A 19,175-nucleotide genomic window follows, 5' to 3' on the forward strand; every position below is an offset into this window, starting at 1 on the left:
CCCCCCCAACCATGCTGTGAAGTAAAACCCTGTTCTACACTCATGATAATGTCTTGTAAGTTGTAGGCAGTTGGATGCCAGAGGTTCCTGTGAATGTTATTTCTCTGTGTCAATTAATGATTTGAGTTGTGAACAATATTTTGGGTGACCTTTGTATCAGACCAAGAATTAAAGTCTTTTAAACTATTGTGCATGTGCTGCTTTCCCTTAAGTGCTATGAATATAATGTATTCCGTTGTTCAAAGAGAACAGATTTCTGCTGTAGCAGATTCTGCAGATTTTTCACATGACCTACTGTAAACCTGTGTATCACAACAAATTTTTGATGCTACAATTTTTAAATAAATGTTACAAAATATATTGTGACATAAACTTTTATACTTAGTAGAATAAGAAGGGTTCTTCAGTAAGCAGTCCATCAGGTAACTCTAATGTGAATATAGCTGTATAAAGAGCCAAATTTACAGAGTAAAAGAGTTACAAAGAAAAGAGAGAGCAATTGGTATCTAGCGAGGGCTGCATGATGGCACTGTTGTGGGATTCCTGTTGGAGCCTGGTGGCTTCAGAGCAAAACTGTCTTTAAGCCTGTTGGGTGTGTGCCTCCATACTCTTGAGTCTTCTGCCTGATAATCCTCAGTGTTCTCCAGAAAAATCAAGCAATGTGTTTTACCAGCTGTAAAAAAATTCTTGACTATGATTTCTGAGCTAAAAAAAAGTTCAAAAATGTTTTTGATGTGTAATATCCTAGTAGAAGCATATCCTCTAATTTGTCACACCACCATTTAACGAGCATATCTGTTAACATCCTGAACTGATCTGTTTTAATATGACCCAGTCATAAATAGCATAACAGAGCAGGACACAAACCATGCTGACCCACAGAGTGCTTTGACAGGCAGATAAGCCACACCCCTAGACAGTCATAAACCCATACAGTGTAGAAACAGTCCCTCAGCCCAACTTGTCCACGACAACCAAAATGTCCCATACTCACCTAATCCTGTCTGCTCGTGTTTGGCCCATCTCCCTCTAAACCTATACCAGCTATGTATCCATCCAAATGTTTCTTAACATTGCAATAGTAACTGCTTCAGCCATCACTTCCACCCACCATCAGTTGAAAACATCAGGAGGCACTGACATTCAATTTAAAAAAATAATCAGATTATATCAAAAGATCAGTCAACCAAACTATTTAAGAAAAAATTATTAAATATATTTAATAATTTAATATATTTAATAAATCATAATATATATGGTTTAAAAAAAAATCTGAAACTTATCCCTTTTTCAGCCAAACCACATCATAACATCATAACATGTGTGAGGAGGCTTAACAAGCAACTTTCCTTCTGTGACTGTCAGGAACTTGCAGGAAAATGGTGATTTCTTGATAAATTCTTTGAATTATCCCACAATGGTGAGCAGTGAAGAAAATACTAGAAGTTTGGGCTTTGGTATACTCTAATATTTATGCAGAAGTCTAAAGCTTCCTAATGATTATGGAGGAAAATGCAAATAATTTGTGACCACGGCTGAAGACCATTGAGGGGTTCGGCTGCAGATGACTTGCAGTTGGGGAACCCATGTGGCCTGCAGGGCACCAGCTCATGGGGACCAGGTATGGGAGCCAGGATTGCGAGAGTGCTGAGGGCAAGAATGGCTCCTGAAGGCTTCCTGACTATTTTGAGGTTTGGATCTGGAGCTCGGGTTTTAGGTGGATTGAACAGGAGTCTGTATGGCTATGGAGGCTGCAGGAGTGCTGAAGACAAATCCACGGACATGGCCTCTGAAGGGATTCTCATTTGCTTTGCTTTCTCTCTTCTGTAAAGGGCACCAGGCAACACTAATAGTGACTCTTTGTGTGCCTTGCTGCAGGCAGAAGGCAGTTTTGTGTAATATTATGTGTTCTGTGTTATTACATGATAATAAAGAGATCATGAATTCCATGTGAAGCTGCTAGCATTCATTGAGAAAAATTCAGATAATATCAAGTCACAGAAAATTGTTGTAAAATAAACTCAGAATTTATAATGCTCCTGTGAAGACTACCAGTTTTGGTATTTGGTACCAGAATTGGTATTTAATGGTTGGTTTGACAGTCACATCCCAATCACAAAATAAGTAGCTATGAACTATATGAATTTTATGTTATTCAATCCAAAATGTAACTTTAGCATCTTTCTTGTACAATTTCTCTAGCTTCCAGCAGTAGCTGAGTTCTCCACCAGCGAGACAATGGGACATTCTGCAGACAGACTTGCTGCAGCATTTGGTGTCTCTCGGAGAGAACAAGATGAATTTGCTTTGCGTTCCCATTCTTTGGCAAAGAAAGCAGAAACTGAAAAGCTTCTTAAAGATGTAATTCCATTCAAAGTTCCAGGTAGTTGAACTGAAAACCATAGTAAATACTTGACTGTGAATAATGCTCTGGAAAAATACTGTGATTTATAAGAAGTTAACCTTGGACAAAGCTTCAAAGTTGAACAAGATTAACATAAAATCAGCCTATTTGCTGATCACGTGCTATTTTATTTATCTGACCTGGCTGAGTCTAGAGAAATAGCAAACAACACTAGAATAATATCAGAGTTTCAGGTTATAAAATTAATGTGGATAAAAATGAGATAATGCCATTGACAAATTTTGATTATGAAAGATATCGAAAAGGAAGTTGATTTAAGTAGAAAGTAGATGGTATTAAATACTTAAGAATCATGATTGATAATAGGCTACAAGATTTGTACAAATTAAATTGTACTCCTTGTTGGGAAAGATAGAGAAGGATATGCAGAAATGGAAAGATTTCCTGATTACTTTGATTGGATTGGTTAACTGTGTCAAAATGAAAGTGATGCCAAGATTGCAATACCTTTTTCAATCGCTGTCTATTTGTTGAAAAATTTCTTAAATTATTAAGTAATACTATTTGGGAATTTCTATAGAACATAAGAAGTGGGAATAGACCATCGAGCCTGCTCTTCCATTCATTAAAGATCGTGGAAAAATTAACATGGGATTATAAGAAAGAATGACTTGGGATACTGGATTTTAGAAAGTATTATTTGTCAGCAGAAACCAGATTTCTTTCATCTTTCTGAGGAAGGCAACCCCTCTCTTGGATTTGAATGAGATTATATTCAATGAATGAGGGGGCAGCAAAGGATTTTATCTATTAAATCAATAAAGGATTTTATCTATTAAATCAATAAACAAAAAAGACAGTTAATTCTATTTTAATACATATGATTAGAGTCTGGCAAGAAATCAAGGAGTGTATTTGGGGGGGAAAAATGCAGGGATATCATTAAGAGCACCATTATATAAGAATGTGTTGTTGCCTATGAATATCGGTAACATAATATTGAACAAAGGAATAAGATGCATTGAAGATTGCTATGCAGAGGGAACTCATGTCTTTTGATCAACTAAAACAGAAATATGGAGTAGCTCATGGAACTTTCTTCTGTTTTCTCCAGCTAAGATCATTCTTGAGAGAAAGATGGGGGGACCAACATCCAAAATTAGTGAAATGGAGCAAATGATCTGGCTGTGGAATACACCTAAATTTATAACAAAAATGTATTATTGTAGCAACTGTATCACAGAGTGAAATGAAGAACGAGAAAATGATCAGATGCAGTCGAGCCAAAGTTCAGTAAAGGTCATTTACTCCAACAGTCGCACAGCTTTTGAAAACCCCACATGTTCCAAATGACATCATCACATTTGGACATCATGATATCACTCAGAACCTCCCGAGCTAGTTCGATTAAGCCTCTGGTAAGCCACTACATTTCACCCAGCCCCCCAGAACCAGCGATAAGAGGCTAAACCTCCGGTGCCATTACTGTCCACCGCTCTTGGGCTGTCGTCGGCGCCTTCATATCAGGGGTCGTTGCAAGGGCCAATCAAGGTCGAGGTGAGTGGGCATTAGTCAGCATTAGTCAGTCAATCGTAAATGTCTATGGATGCCCCCCCCTCCCCAATGTCCAGAACACAAGTTGTTCGATTGTTTTGTAGCACTCTGAAAGGGCTGTCATACGGCCTCTGTAAGGGTGGCCTGTGTGCACCTCTAGGCACAAACACAAACTCACAGGTCATGAGTCCCTGAGTTCCTATGGAATGAAGGGTGTCATTGTTCCATGCCTTGATGTGGGAACTGGGGCCAATTTTCCAAGCTGCTCCTGCAGTCTGCCTAAGACTTCAATCGGTGGCACCTCCTGTCCACGTGCTGTTGGCACGAACTCACCAGGTACAATGAGCGGGCTTCATAAACCAACTTGGCTGGGGCGGAGTTGAGATCCTCCTTGGGTGCTGTTCTTATTCCCAGGAGGATCCAGGGCAACTTGTCCACCCAATCAGGTCGCTGGAAGTAGGCCATCAGTGCAGCCTTCATGTGCCTATGGAACCGCTCCACCAGGCCATTCGACTGTGGGTGGTAGGTTGTCATGTGGTGGAGTTGCATTCCCAGCAGTCGCAACAAAACATCCCAGAGTGCAGAGGTAAACTGTGGGCCTCTGTCTGAGTTGATGTGTGTGGGTAGGCCGAACTGAGATACCCAGGCAGAAATAAAAGCTCTGGCACATGAATTGGTCGATGAGTCCGTCATAGGAAATGCCTCTGGCCACCTAGTGAATCTGTCGATGATTGTTAACAAATATCTAGACCTTCATGACACTGGAAATGGGCTGACAATGTCAACATGCACGTGGTCAAATCTGCGCTGCAGTGGCTGGAAAGGCTGAAGTGATGCCTTCACGTGCCTTTGCACTTTTTTGGATTGGCAGTCTGTTTATGTCATTGTCCAGTACATGACCTGCTTTTTGAGTCCATACAAACTTGTCGGCTATCAGATGGACCATTGCTCGAATGGAGGGGTGGGACAGTCCGTGAATGGCAGCGAAAAGCAAAGTCTCTATGCAGCAGGGATGATAAAGCGAGGCTGAACTGTGGAAATGTCACACAGGAGAGTTGTACCTTGTGGCCCAAAGGCTACATCCTCGAGTTGCAGGCTCATGACAGCAGGTCTATAAGCCTGGAGTTCGTCATCTTGGTTCTGAGCTTTAGCGAGCACCATGTAATCTACACCTGAAGAAAGGGCACTTACTGCTTGCTCGAAGGAGTTGGACAGTGCATCAGGCACCACGTTACTCTTATCGGAGATGTGTTTAATCCTGGTTGAAAACTCAGATACGTAAGATAGGTGGCGTTAATGGTGGGCTGACCAGGGATATGACGCCTTTGCCAAGAAGCTGTTTCTCAGCTTGGTGGTGCTATCTCTGATGCTCCTGTATCTTGTTCCAGACAGGAGTAGTTGAAAAATGCTGTTTCCGGGCTGGAAGGTGTCCTTAACAATTTTGCGCACCCTCTTCAGACAATGATCCCGGTAGATCACGTTGATGAGTAGGTTTGGAGACTTCAGTAATCCTCTCTGCCACTCTTATGGTCCTATGGATCCAATTCTCTATAGCAACCATACCATACTGTGATGCAGCTGGCAGTGATGCTCTCAATAGAGCTCCTGTAGAAGGTTGGCATGATGGTGGCCAGTAGCCTTGCCCACTTCAGTCTTCTCAGGGTGCAGTCTCTGTTGTACCTTCCTGTCAAGTGAGGAGATGTTGTGTGCCCACAATGGGTCACTTGTTAAGTGGACTGCAAGGAACTTGGTGCTCTCTACTACTGAGTTATTGATGTGTAGTGGAGGGTAGTTGTTTCTGGTCTTTCTGAAGTCCAAGATCATGTCTTGCGTCTTGTCCATGTTAAGACTCAGGTTGTTATTCTCACACCATATCATGAGATTCTCCACCTTTTCTCTGTTGTGCAACAACGTTGTTGCTGATGAGGCCAACTACTGTTGTGTCATCTGCATACTTGTTGACACTGTTGGAGCTGGATCTGGCGATGCTGTTGTGAGTCACTAATATGAACAGGAGCTCCATGGTGCACCTGTGCTCAGTGTGACTATGTTCATTGTTCTGCTATTGACCCAGACAGTCTGTGGTCTTTCTGTAAAGTCCAGAATCCAGTTACAGAGAGGGGTGTTGAGTCCCAGCGAGGACAGATTCTCCTCCAGCCTCTAGGGAATGATCGTATTAATTGCTAAGCTGGAGTTGATGAACAACAACCTGGTGTGTGAGGTGTCATTCTCCAGATGGGTCAGGACAGAGTTGAGGGGCAAGGCTATAGTATCACCAGTGGAATGGTTTCTTATATAGGCAAATTGAAATGGGTTCAGCGTCTCTGGGAGATGTGCTTTGATGTGTGGCATCACCAGATGCTTGAGGCATTTTATAATATAAGGACAATAGTCATTGAGACCTGATACTATCTTCCTCTTTGGTACTGGGATGATGGTGTCTCTCTTGAAACCCACAGGAACAATGGACTGCTGCAGCGAGGTGTTGAAGATGTCTGTAAAGACCTCCGTCAATTGATCTATGCAGTCCTTCAGTACCCGACCAGGTACAATGCCTTCCATAATGTTGGAGAAAGACCCTTTTTTCCTTTATTTTCTCCTGTGCACCACAGTTTTAAATTTGTAATCTTAAACAATTAACGTGATTAAATTGGACATTCCAGATTTTATTAAAGGTTTTTTTTTTACATTTTAATTTGACCATGTAGAATTATAGCATTTTATGTACATTGTCTTCTCATTTCAGGGCACCATAATAATTGGGACATAGCATTAGTATGTATATTAGTTATGTTTAGTACTTTGTTGCATCACCCTTGCATGCAATAACTGCTTGAAATCTGGGATTCATAGACATCACCTGTTGCTGAGTATCTTCTATGGTGATGTGTTGCCAGGCCTCTACTGCAGCTATCATCAGCTATTGCTTGTTTTGGGGACTTGTCCCCTTAAGTTTTCTCTTGAACATATGGAAGCCATGTTTAATTGAATTTAGATCAGGTGACTGACTTGGTCATTCAAAGATTTTCCAGTTTTTAGCTTTGAAAAACTCCTTAGTTGCTTTAACAGTATGTTTGGGATCATTGAAGCACCATTCAATAAGTTTGGAGGCATTTGCTTGAACTTGAACAGATAAGATGTTTCTATGCACCTCAGAATTTAGTTTTCTTCTGCTATCAGCAGTTTACATCATCAATAAAGATAGGTGCATCAGTACCTGTGGCAGCCATATGTGCCAGGCCATAACACCCCACCACCATGATTCACAGATAAGGTGGTCTGCTTTGGATCTTGGGCTGTTCCTTTACACCTCTAAACTTTGCTCTCACCATCACTCATACAGGTTAATCTTGGTCTCTTCTGTCTACAAGACCTTTTTCCAGAATTCTGAAGTCTCTTTTAAATACTTGTCAAACTATAATCTGGTCATAGTGTTCCTGTGGCTAACTAGTGGTTTGCATCTTGCACTGTAACCTCTTTATTTCTGTTCAAGAAAGTCTTTTTTGGACAGAAGTCCTTGACACAACCAGACCTGCCTCTTGAAGAGTGTTTCTGATCTGTCAGACAGGCGCTTGGGGATTTTTCTTCATTACGATGAAAATTATTTTGTTATCAGCTGTGGAGATCTTCCTTAGCCTACCAGTTCATTTGCAATTTCTGAGCTCACCAACATGATCTTCCTTCCTAATGATGTTCCAAACAGTTGATTTTGGCATCCGAAGGTTTGGGCAATGTCTCTTATTGTTTTATTCTCATAATTACTTATTTGACTTTCATCAGCTGAACTCTGAGGTTCTTGTTGAAAAATAGCAACTACAGCCTCCAAAGTGATCAAAAGCTTAGAAGCAAACCTAGCTCTCTTGTACCTGCACCAATGAAGCAGCTAAACAAAAATAATCACAAATACGTGTGAAACCAAATATTATGATGCCCTGAAATGTGGGAACTCTGGACAAAAAGTGTTATTATTTCTACATGGTCAAACCAAAATGTCTACAAGTAAGCTTGAATAAAATCTGGAGTGTACACGTTAATCACATATGAATCCTTGAATTACAAATTTAAAACTGTGGAGCATGGGAAAATAGAAAAAAGTGTCCGTCCCAAACACTATGGATGGCACTGCATTTTGTCTGGTTCTGCTGCCTTGTGTGGGCTAACCTTGAATAGGATTCTCCTCACCTCAGCTGCAGCTATGCAGGGGACCCATTGATCAGGTGGTCATGGAGATTTTTACTTACTTATTCCTAGGTTTTGCCCTTACTCAGTGCTCATTTTGAAGACGTGCTCCAAAGTTTGATTGATTTAAGTGGTCAGATTTTAGAGCAGTAGAGAAGTTGGTCTGTTCTTGAGATTAAGACATCCATGGATTTTTGATGCACTTTCCTAAACCAAAGGAGAAAGGCAGACTCGAAATAAAAGTTAGCAGTTGTTCAGATAAGATAATCCACCAAATATTTGCTTTCTTTCTCAGGGTCACAAGTGAGACCAGTGAAATTTCAGTATTTTTGCAGGCTATTGGTTTGTTTGCCCATAGTGATCTGATTTATAATTTTCTGAAAATTGAGGCACAAAAGAATTGTAATTCTAACCAAACATTTTACTGAGGTAAAATTATGCATTCACTGGAAATCTAGCATAAATCCAGAAAATGCTGAAAATGCTAGTCAGGTTAGGCAGCATCTGTGGAGATAAAAAAAATTTGCTTGCAGTAAAGAAATTTGCATGGCTATGGAACTGGAGTGAATTCAAATGATTTATTGATGTATTTTGTTTTATATCAGGCCGTCAGACAGTCACGAAAGACAATGGAATTAGACCATCCTCGATGGAGCAGCTGGCTAAATTAAAGCCGGCCTTTATCAAGCCACATGGAACCATTACTGCTGCTAATGCTTCTTTTTTGGTAATTGTTTTCAGTTTTGAAGTCCTGTTAATTTATGTAAGAGATTTTATTTAACTGGGAAGTGGAATGGCAAAATTGCATTTAAAAGGTAAACATCTTTCGGTTGTTTCTTATTCAGTAATGCACACCAAGTTATGTTTGGTTTTCAATAAATAGCGGCTGCATAAAGTCTAACAGAGAAAAACATTCCAAGTTCTTCATGGGATAGTTATGAACAATTTAATGCTGAGGTAAAAGATGCATTTAATTAGATGCTTCGTTAATTGGGTTGTTTATTAGGAGAAAGAATGATTTTGAAAGGTTAACACCCAAAGAAAGCATGAGCATCAATATTGGAACGGGATACTCAATAACTCAAAGTTTGAAGATGATCATTATCTCATGCAGATCTAAGTCTAGAAGAAATTGGAGGTAGGGAATGAAAAAGGACAATGTATTTGACAATGGGGAGAAGTATTTTAAATAGGAACATCTCTTGTTCAACAAAGATATGATTGGTCAATAGAATTTGGTTTATGCTGAACGCTGTTCATTTATCTTTTCCATTTTGAAGAATTAAGAACCCAAGGCAATGTTGTGGTGTCTCATATCTGACCAAATTTGTTGTAACGCATGGTGTTGAGAATTTGTTACATCATAAAAGACAATCTAGATCACCTTCCATTATTATAGAATATAATGATCATAAAACAGTTCATGAAACTTGACCAATTTGTTGACTTTTATTCAAAGAGTGAGAAGAGAATCAATTATAGAAACGACCATGTATCCAATGGAGTTCATTCAACCCAGAATGTTACATGTACCCCATGCTGTCTTGAATTTCACGGAATTATATTGGCTTGGATTTTTTTTTGCCGAGTGTGGTGCTTACAAATAAAACATCTGGCATTTCTCTGTTCAATTGCCAACAAATCCAAGTACAGTTGTACTAAATATATAATCAAACTCTGCTCTATATTCTCCATGGTTGGCCTAAGGTTTTGGGGTGCCACATTGCATCGCTGAATGTCTGATTAGTAATTGGTAGGCATTATTGTAGGATGCCTCAAGGTAGAAAGGTATTCTGTATTCTGATCAATTAAGTTAACACGCTGATCCTGAGAGTTCGGTTGATGCAGCAAAATAGACCTAATTATTTTCTGAGAACTCTATGTACTGTTGACCTATTTAAATTCTGTAACCTATTTAACACATGACCTGTCTCCCGAGAAAGCTTGTCCTGTTGATTAACCACTTGCTCTTTGAAATAATAGTCTGGATAATAAACCTTGAAATGGAGGTGGGAGCAACCAGCTTCAGAAATATATTTGAGCATATATTTTAGCGCTAGAGCACAATAATAGGCCCTCCCACCCACGAGCCTGTACGACTCAGCTGACCAATTAACCTACTAATGATGTACGTCTTTGGATGTGGAAGGAAACCAGAGCACCCACACAGACATTTGGGAGAACTCTTGTACTTCTCCTGACACCATAGAAATCCAGTTTCCTCGCTTGCCAATTTAACTTTTAACCATGATATTTTTGACTTTGACCTTGACCTCTTTCCACACCAGCCTTAAGCCGTCACTTCCTGCCCTCCCTCCAATTTCTCTACATACCTTCCTCATTCATTCAGTTCTGATCTTTGAAAACTGTTTTTAGCAGATATTTCTCCTTTCTCATCAAAACTCAAACAGGTCTTCCTGCTGATGATCAGAATAAATCTGCTGTCTCTCATTTTCATACCCCACTTCCATTATAGGCCAGTCCATCAATTTAGCCAGCTGCAGGGAAGGCAAGAAGAAATTTTAAATTAAAAATGAAGTCCTCCCATTAAATTCAGCAAGATAGCCAATTACCTAGCCTTCCTGCACTTCCTGCTCCTCAGTGACCTCTATAATGACTATCTCCTCTCTGCGATCTCAGTCTGATGAAGGATCCAACCCGAAACATTGACAATTATTGTTCTCGCATTGATGCTACTTAACTTGCTGAATTCCTCTAGCAGATTTTTTAAACTCTCCTAAATGTTGAGGTTGATGTTTGGTATTGATTAGCTTTCATTACTTTCTTCCTGGATCCCAATTCTGACCAACTTTCAAACTTTGACTCTTTCCTGCTTCCATGGTTCTAAATCTGATTATCAAATTCTCATTACATTTGTATTATTTCTTCAGTGAGAATTTGCAGACCCAAGATTACTGTACATAATCTGACATTTGTTGCCTTATTTAGCTATTGGGAATTATTTAAAACCTTCATTTGGTCATGAATCAGATAAGTACCTACCCTATTGCTTTGCTTAATATGTGTTTTGGAAATTTAGAAGAAAAGGTTACAGTTCCAAGATTTGGAGATGCAGATAGGAATAATCTGACCATTCCGTTTAAATCACATAACTTACTATCGGAATAAATAATTTCAGTTGTGAAGTTATGCTCAAGAAGTTGTTGTTTCTCCTTGGAGCAAATCAATTTGAGAGGGAACTTGAGAAAGGTATATAGAATCATGGCTGGTTAAGTCAGATGAAAAGAAATAATCTGTTCTCTTTAACAAATTGTCAAGTATCAGAAAGTGCAGATTTAAAAATTTTAACAAGATTCAAGGGGGTTGGGGAGAAGGGTAGCAGTTATGGTATCTGAAAATGGTGGAAACCAATTTAGAGACCATAACTACTTGGGCCTTTAATAGGAAATTGGATGGTCACTTTTAAGTCCATAACAAGAGAATGGAGATATGGGATGATCTACTTGTAGGCGTCAGCATCCCGTTTTTAGCTTGTATTCTACAAATCATTTTTCATGGCCTTAATTTCAGACTGATGGTGCTTCAGCTGTGTTATTAATGTCTGAAGATAAAGCACTGGCTATGGGCTACAAACCATTGGTTTACCTAAGGTAAAATCCAATTATTTTTCGGTTTGGGGAGGAATGGGTGATGATTAAAATAGAACTACTCTGAAATGATAAATTATTGATAATACTATTTGATTCTCAGGGATTTTGTATATGTCTCGCAGGATCCAAAAGACCAACTGCTGCTTGGGTAAGTAATCTTACTTCCAACAATTTTGTATATTATTTTCCACCTGTTTTCTATATATAATTCATTTTTTAATGCTAGGCCAGCATATGCAACTCCTAAAGTTTTGGAGAAAGCTGGATTGACACTTGACGACATTGATGTCTTTGAGTTCCATGAAGCTTTTGCAGTAAGTACACACTTTATTGATTTTAAAAAGCTGCAGTAAAGTAATATTGAGAAATACATTTCAGCTTTGGTTGCAGCTAGTTGATTTTTTCCCCCTATACTTAATTTTCAATTTAAACCTGGTAAGAATGCCACTGCAGGAACTTAAAAAAGGCATTATTTGTTTTTAATAAGTTGGACAGTTGAACAATACATTATGTTTTCTCAACAAACCTTTCATATAGCCAACATAGCATGTTTAAAGAAAAATTTGCATAGACTTTGCATAAATAAGTGACAGTTTTCTTTTGCAAATGCTGTGGGCCTGTAGTCATTCAAGTCTGTCAGAAAACATTTGAATGATTGTGATTACCTGTGGATGTTAGATTTGCAGCAAACTGATTAGTTCATAAAGTACTATTATTATTTTACCATTTAAATTTTAAGAATTGTTCTTGTGCGAGAAATTTTCAGAAAATTGAAATATTCTGGGGTTACTTGTCTAAGACGTTCAGCAGCAATATTACAAGTCATTGTCTTAATAGCTAGTGCCGCGCCAATATACTATCCAGACTGATTTCAAATATTTGCTTAAAGTGTATTATAATAAATAGTAATGACCTTTTCTGCCCAAACTAGGCACAGATCCTGTCTAATATGAAAGCTATGGATTCTGAGTGGTTCGCAAAAACCTATATGGGCAGAAATTCAAGGGTATGTTTAAAATGAACTTATTAGTCATGCAAACTGTGGTCTAGTCTGGGATATTTTTGTATCATTCTCAGGAATTGCCAATCCCTAATTGTTCCTGACTTTAGTGGATACCTCCCCCATATATCATTGCTCAATTTTTGGACAAGCAATCAATTATATCCCCTACTGTTGTTTAAATAGTGTTGAAGATTTTGTTTTGTAAATTTATGAGGCAGTCAGAACTTTTGTTTTAATATCTCCTCCACTGACGTGGCAAAATTCTCCTGTTCTACTGAGTTGAACTGGGAGTTTTGCAGCACCCAATTTAATTCTGCAGAACAGAGAAAATTTCCACGTCAGAGGATGAGCTTGTTAAATTCCTCAAGTGCTTGCAAATCTTGGGTTGGATTGAAACCACAGCCTTTGGACTCTTGCCCAAGTGTCCAATTAATAAGTTGAAAATAATGACTGATAAGTGATGAGGGGCATCTTTGTGGTGACAATTTTATCAAGATTTGCTCAGTTTGACACAAGGAACTTTACACATTTAGGATAACGTCCAGTACAACTCCAGTTATCCTAAATGATTGGGATTGGGCCTATGTTGGATAAACCTTTTTTTCGCCGAACTGGTTATTTTTTTAAAAAAAAAGCCCAGTTGCAACAGCAAATCACTTCTGTCAATTTTTAAATAACAACAAACAACAAGGGAAGGCTTTTTAAAGATCAAATCATGTTTAATTCTCACCAAATGAATTCTGGCCAGCACCGATCACCAAGACGAACCTAACAGATCACTGAGGCCTCCCAAATGCTGCTGCCGATCCCGACACAAACCTGCTGTTGATCCCCGGGGAGGACCAGTGGAACACTCACTGGTGAGTTGGTGGGCTCCTATCTCCCCGGTCACTGGAGCTCCCGACTCTGAATCCTCCCCGAGGCTTACCACACACGCACAGTGGGGAAGTAGGCAGAGGGGATGATTCGGAATCGGCACCTGGTGTGCCGAGGAGGGAGGAAAGAGGATAGGAGGGGAAGGGAGGGAATGCCACTGAGTCCAAGGTCCTGCTCCTGCCCGGGAGGCTGAGGTTCCCACTCCTCCCTGGGAGGCCGCTCTCCTTGATGATGCCGGGACAAGTGATTCTTCCGACAGCTTGCGGCTGGGAGGCAGTGGCATGCAGTTTGAGAGGGAGAGTTGGAGACAAAAGTCAATAGGGGAAAGGAAAGAAGAAACGGAAAGAGAGAGGGAAGGAAGTTAGCTGCTAGGACAATCGTCGTTCTAATTTCATGTCAGGTAATTTTTTTAAAAACCTTTGAGGTCAATTTGGCTCCAAATAATATATGGATAAATGAGGATTTCTGATTTGTTTCCGATATCCTTATTTATCTGAATTTTAAAAAAAAATTCAGATTAATGAGAATTCCGGAGAATCTGATTTCAGATAATCAGAGTTGTACTGTATTTATTTGATGCTCCTTTGCAACAAGCTCAACATCAGATTTTTGTTTTTGGCTCAAATGTATGAGCTTAATCAATGTTTCTGTTTAACATTATAGCCAACCATTTATTTGAATGTTGAAATCAGTATATTTTATAAAATCCATCTGTTTTGTATTATTTCCAGAATGTCACTGACATTTCATATTTTGTTTGCTCTAAATACAGGTAATAATGAGCCAGGTAATGTTCAGAGACATGCTTAGATGAGCAGGAGACTGTGAAAATGAATTGTGAATTGTGAATTTATTTATAAAATCACTGGAAATCAATAATATTAATCTTTAAGATTTCATAAAATACCAAAATTGAAAAGACAAAGATAACAATTGAGGTAGATTGGCAGCATGGAAAAAATATAACAAAAGTATATAATTGAAATACAATCAATGAACTTTGCCATCTAATCTCTAAAACATTTTATGACTTTCTGCACCCTACCTAGGTTGGTGTTCCTGAAATGGAGAAGTTTAACTGTTGGGGTGGTTCATTATCCCTGGGACATCCTTTTGGAGCCACTGGTTGCCGCCTCATTACAACGGCTGCTCACAGACTGATTGCAGGAGGTGGACAATATGCATTAGTTGCAGCTTGTGCTGCTGGAGGACAGGTTTGATTTTTCTTTTCATGAAATATTAAAGAATTACTGTTTATAATAGTCTTTTGCTACTGTTTGAATAGTCCAGATCACAACAACCTGTTATTGAAGAAACTTTTCCACTGTAGCGAGTGGTGCAATGAATAAAACATAGCAGAAGTTGTCTGTGAACTGTTTTAATAGAATCTTCGCAGGAGTTTAAATAATTACACTGGCATCACTCCCGGCCATCCAGCATGGGTCTATGACTTCATACATTCCGCCTGAACTCAAGGACTGCCTTTATGCATCCCTGCACAGGGATGCGCACAGGACACTATTGCAATGACCATATGAATGTCCTTTCAAGATGGTATGGAATGACGGCTCCACATTTGTTATAGATATTGGTGACAGGCAAGAAACAGTTTTGGTAGATCACGTTAAGCTGGCACATAGATCAGCTGGAATGGTGGTATGCACCTGGCGCAGGGGGCATCTGCTGGCCCGTTCTAGCCATATAGGCAAGACTGCTGAGTCACCTGTGAACACCAGTTCTTTAAACCAAAAGGCATATGGAGGAATTCATATCGTCCAAACTGGCTAATCAAGGTAGTCTTAGGATTGTCATCTGGGTGAAGTGGAATCTGATGGCACTCATGCACCAGGAGAAAATCTAGCACCGTGAAGAATCGCAGAGAAATCCTGTATATGAGGAACCAGGAAGCAATCTGCCACAGTGATGTTCTTCAGATGCCGATTGTTACCACAAGGTCTCCACTTTCCAGACACCTTAGATATTGATACCATGTGGATTGGTGATGCCCAAGGGCTGTCGGAGCAGCGAACAATCCCCATTTACTCCATGTGTCGGAATTGGTCATTAGCCAGCCACAATTTATCTGGAGTTAGCCTGCACGCTTGACCATGCAGGGGAAGTCCATGAGTCGGAATGTGATGCTGTACTCCATGTTTCGGTTGAGCTGTCGAGAACTGCGGAATAATAATGCTGGGGAATTCAGCTTGGATTCTGGCGTATTCATTGACCAAGAGTGTCACCAAGTCGAGGAGAGGTGTGGGCAACACTGCAGGGTGCAAGGCGAAAGACTCAAAAGTCTTCAAATTAACTAGGCGGCAACCTTTGAGATCTACTAAAAAGGAGTGGCTGTGATACATCAGCAATGGTGAAGGACCAGCTAAACTGTGATGAGCCGCAATTGAGTGGAATTGTCAGTGGCTTGATGGTGCTGTTGTTGGCAACTGTGAGAGGAGGGCTTCTTTCCTGAGCGTGTGTCTGGGCCGGAGGAGGAAAACACACTTGCCTCCGCTCAAGTGATGAACAAGCACTGATGACCTGAGTATCGGTCTCAGAGGTAAAGGAAGTTGTTCTTGTGGCCAGCCATCGCGGCCTCTACTACTTGGCATTTCCCGGATGCGTGTGGGGGTGGGGGGGGAGCGGCAGCGGCGGACTGCAGCTCCCCATCTCTGTTGGTTATAGCACCACTGCTCTTTGTCTGCGCTGCATCCAGTCGGGTCTGAAGCCACTCCGCTATCCGGAGTGGGCAGGGTTTGTGCCCTTTGCTGAGACACTGCTACATGCCCAACCGAAAGTCTACCATGCTGCTTAGCATGCCGCAACTCATCAGCAAGGGCTGCTGAACAAAAAGGATTGTTAAAGTCTTCGTCTGCAAGCAGCAATCAGATGTCTTCTGACATTTGCTTGAGGAAAAAGTTGCTTGATCAGCAGACAGGGTTGTTTCTGTCCATGAGCGCCAGCATCTCATTCATTAGTTTGGAAGGAGAGCTGTTACCCAGGCTGTCCATATGGAGAATTCATGCTGCCCTGTTGCATTGGGCAAGGCTGAAAATACATATGAGCAGGACTTTGATGGCTTCATACCTGTAAGAATTCGACAATATGCCCATGGTGTCTAGTCCAGTGATGCAACAAAATAGTAGCACTTCGTCGCATCAGCGGTAATCTGCAGAACTTGGACTTGGCCTACTTGAACCAGACCTGCAGCTGCGATGTCCAAAATACTGTAAGTTTGAGCATAATAGCATTCTGCACATCCATAGTGAGGTCCAACATGTTGCTTGAACTGTCGGGGTCACCAATGTAGCAAGTGGTACAGTGAATAAAGCACAACAAAAGTATGTGAACTGAACCAACAGAACTGTTTAATGGAATCTTTGCAGGAGTTTAAATAATTACAGTTGGTGCACTACCACAATCACCTGATCTCTGAAGTCACGCCCTCCCAGAGTTCATTGGGCCTCTCAGCCACTGGGAATTCCTGATCCAGCAGGGGCCACAACTACAGACGCCAGTTTGATAATGGGATGGGGTGATTCACCACTTTACAATATTATCAGAAAGCGTTCTATGTTATAAAATTCATGAGGAATATGTCCCAAATATTTCTCATAATAAATGAAAGATGGCAACAGAATCTTCGAGAACTTGTTAAAATATTAATCATGTCTCCTTTTCCATGAATTGCAGCTGATTTTTTTCATAGAATGAATTGCTGGAAATACATGGGTTTGTTGTGACAGATTACAGCTGTGAAATTTTAACTAGTTTTCTCTTTACAAATGTTACCTAATAACTGAGAATTTCCAGCATTTGCATAATTCTATCCTTAATTTTGTAACTTGCTGTTGTTCTTCTAATACCTTTTACAATTACTAATTTTTCACTACATGATTCAAGGTAAGATAATGGTCAAAAGGTTAGTCTCCACTAAAACGTTTGAATCCTTTGTAATAGTTTTGAGCTCGGAGCACCAAAATACTGTTACTGTGATTGCACATTCCTACCTCCAAAAATGATTCATTTTAACCCACAAATAAACAGGCCCTTGCATTTTTTTTTGAGGACAGGCTATCGCAGGTTACACATACCTGACTTGTGAACAGCCCAATATACATTACGAACAAGCTCTTGATGTTTAATGCAAAAATCTGGTGTATGTTCATGCATTAATTTCCAAGAATCTCAGATCTATTATTATCTCTTATTATTCCTTACAATATGTGGAAACATGGTTATGATTTTTGTGTATTTTCTGACTTGTTGTCAAAATCGACAAAAGGGGGTCTGTGAAAGCAGCCCATTTGTTACCTGTGGACATCCTCTACAGCATTAAGTATCTATTCCAAGTTTTACTTTTTTATTATATTTTTCAACTTGATACTTCAAATGTAATTACCTGAAAGCCAATAATGCTTTGCAGAAGAAAAAAATTATATAGAAACAAGATTTATATTTTTTTTCCATTTACGATTTTATTTTATTTTCACTTACCCTGTGGATAATCTGAGCATCCAAATGCATAGCACTTCAGAGTTATGGTAAATCATCCTTGGATGAATTATCAATTGATTTGTCTTTGTCTTGTGTGTTATTACAAGGATTAGTTATTTCAGAGAGCTGATAACTTGCATTTCTCTTTTCAGGGTCATGGAATGATTGTTGAAGCCTGTCCCCAGAAATGAAATGTGTTTTTCTAATCATTGTCAATCCAGTGCAATGAAAAATAAATTTAAAAAAATATATATTCTGTTATCTGAGCAGATGCGTTTTGGAAATACCATCCACATTTGTTAATAAAAAGAAATGAAACAATTGAATCTGTATCTCAAATAAGGAGCTTTGGAGTGCTTTTAGTATATGATGTTCTTTCTATACATTGAAAGCCTAATTCCAGCATCCACTTCAATAATATAGATGCTTGCTATTGATTTGTAAAAAGTATTAAGTTCAATATGCGGAAGAATAGACACATTAATGTTGAATTGTGCCTTACTCCATAATAAACCCTGAACATTGTGATTGTATGGTCTGTTTGTGATTTTTTTTTGTAAGTATACGTTAAATATGAATATCTTGAATTCTCATTCTGAAACTGGAGAAAATAGTATTTATTTCTTTTAACTATATGACCCCTGCATAGATGTGGCTTCTGCTCTCATCACCAACAGGAAACTTCCCATTTGTTACCTTTTCCATTGAAAGTGTCAATTTTTAAATTTGATTTATTGGTACTGTTTTGCTGGGGGAAATCAAATTGCAATAGTCCTGGATCAAAACTGCTCAAATTCATTGTACATGTAAACGTGTAATCAATATGTCAAGACTTGTTCATTATATAATTACAACACTTGACCTTGGCTCCGCAACTGATGAGGGGTCTCTCAATACGCTCCAATAACTCAAAAGAAATTCACCATATTATTTAACGTTTGAGACTTTGTATATTTTAATAAGAGCTGATTTTTTTAAAAAAATCACTTGTAGTGTGACAGAGTATATAGATGTGTTTTTGGGAGATAAATTGGGAATGGTTTGTTAGAGTAGATCACATACAAATGCTTTAAAGATCTTATTTAAAATACTGGAG

General features: G+C 39.4%; 1 protein-coding gene across 3 annotated transcripts in view; it reads left to right on the forward strand.

Annotated features, from left to right (window-relative positions):
• Positions 1 to 18,607, forward strand: part of hadhb (hydroxyacyl-CoA dehydrogenase trifunctional multienzyme complex subunit beta) — a 38,249-nt gene extending 19,642 nt beyond the window's left edge. For all 3 annotated transcript variants that reach the window (XM_069886565.1, XM_069886564.1, XM_069886566.1), the window contains 8 exons: positions 2,203 to 2,383; positions 8,704 to 8,825; positions 11,630 to 11,709; positions 11,810 to 11,857; positions 11,936 to 12,023; positions 12,641 to 12,715; positions 14,638 to 14,802; positions 18,232 to 18,607. In XM_069886565.1, the coding sequence (XP_069742666.1) occupies positions 2,203 to 2,383; positions 8,704 to 8,825; positions 11,630 to 11,709; positions 11,810 to 11,857; positions 11,936 to 12,023; positions 12,641 to 12,715; positions 14,638 to 14,802; positions 18,232 to 18,270 (798 nt within the window). In that variant the 3' untranslated portion in view covers positions 18,271 to 18,607. The remainder of the gene's footprint in view (positions 1 to 2,202; positions 2,384 to 8,703; positions 8,826 to 11,629; positions 11,710 to 11,809; positions 11,858 to 11,935; positions 12,024 to 12,640; positions 12,716 to 14,637; positions 14,803 to 18,231) is intronic.
• The last annotated feature ends 568 nt before the right edge of the window (positions 18,608 to 19,175 follow it).

This window comes from Narcine bancroftii, chromosome 6 (genome assembly GCF_036971445.1).
Source record: "Narcine bancroftii isolate sNarBan1 chromosome 6, sNarBan1.hap1, whole genome shotgun sequence".
NCBI lineage: Eukaryota > Metazoa > Chordata > Chondrichthyes > Torpediniformes > Narcinidae > Narcine > Narcine bancroftii.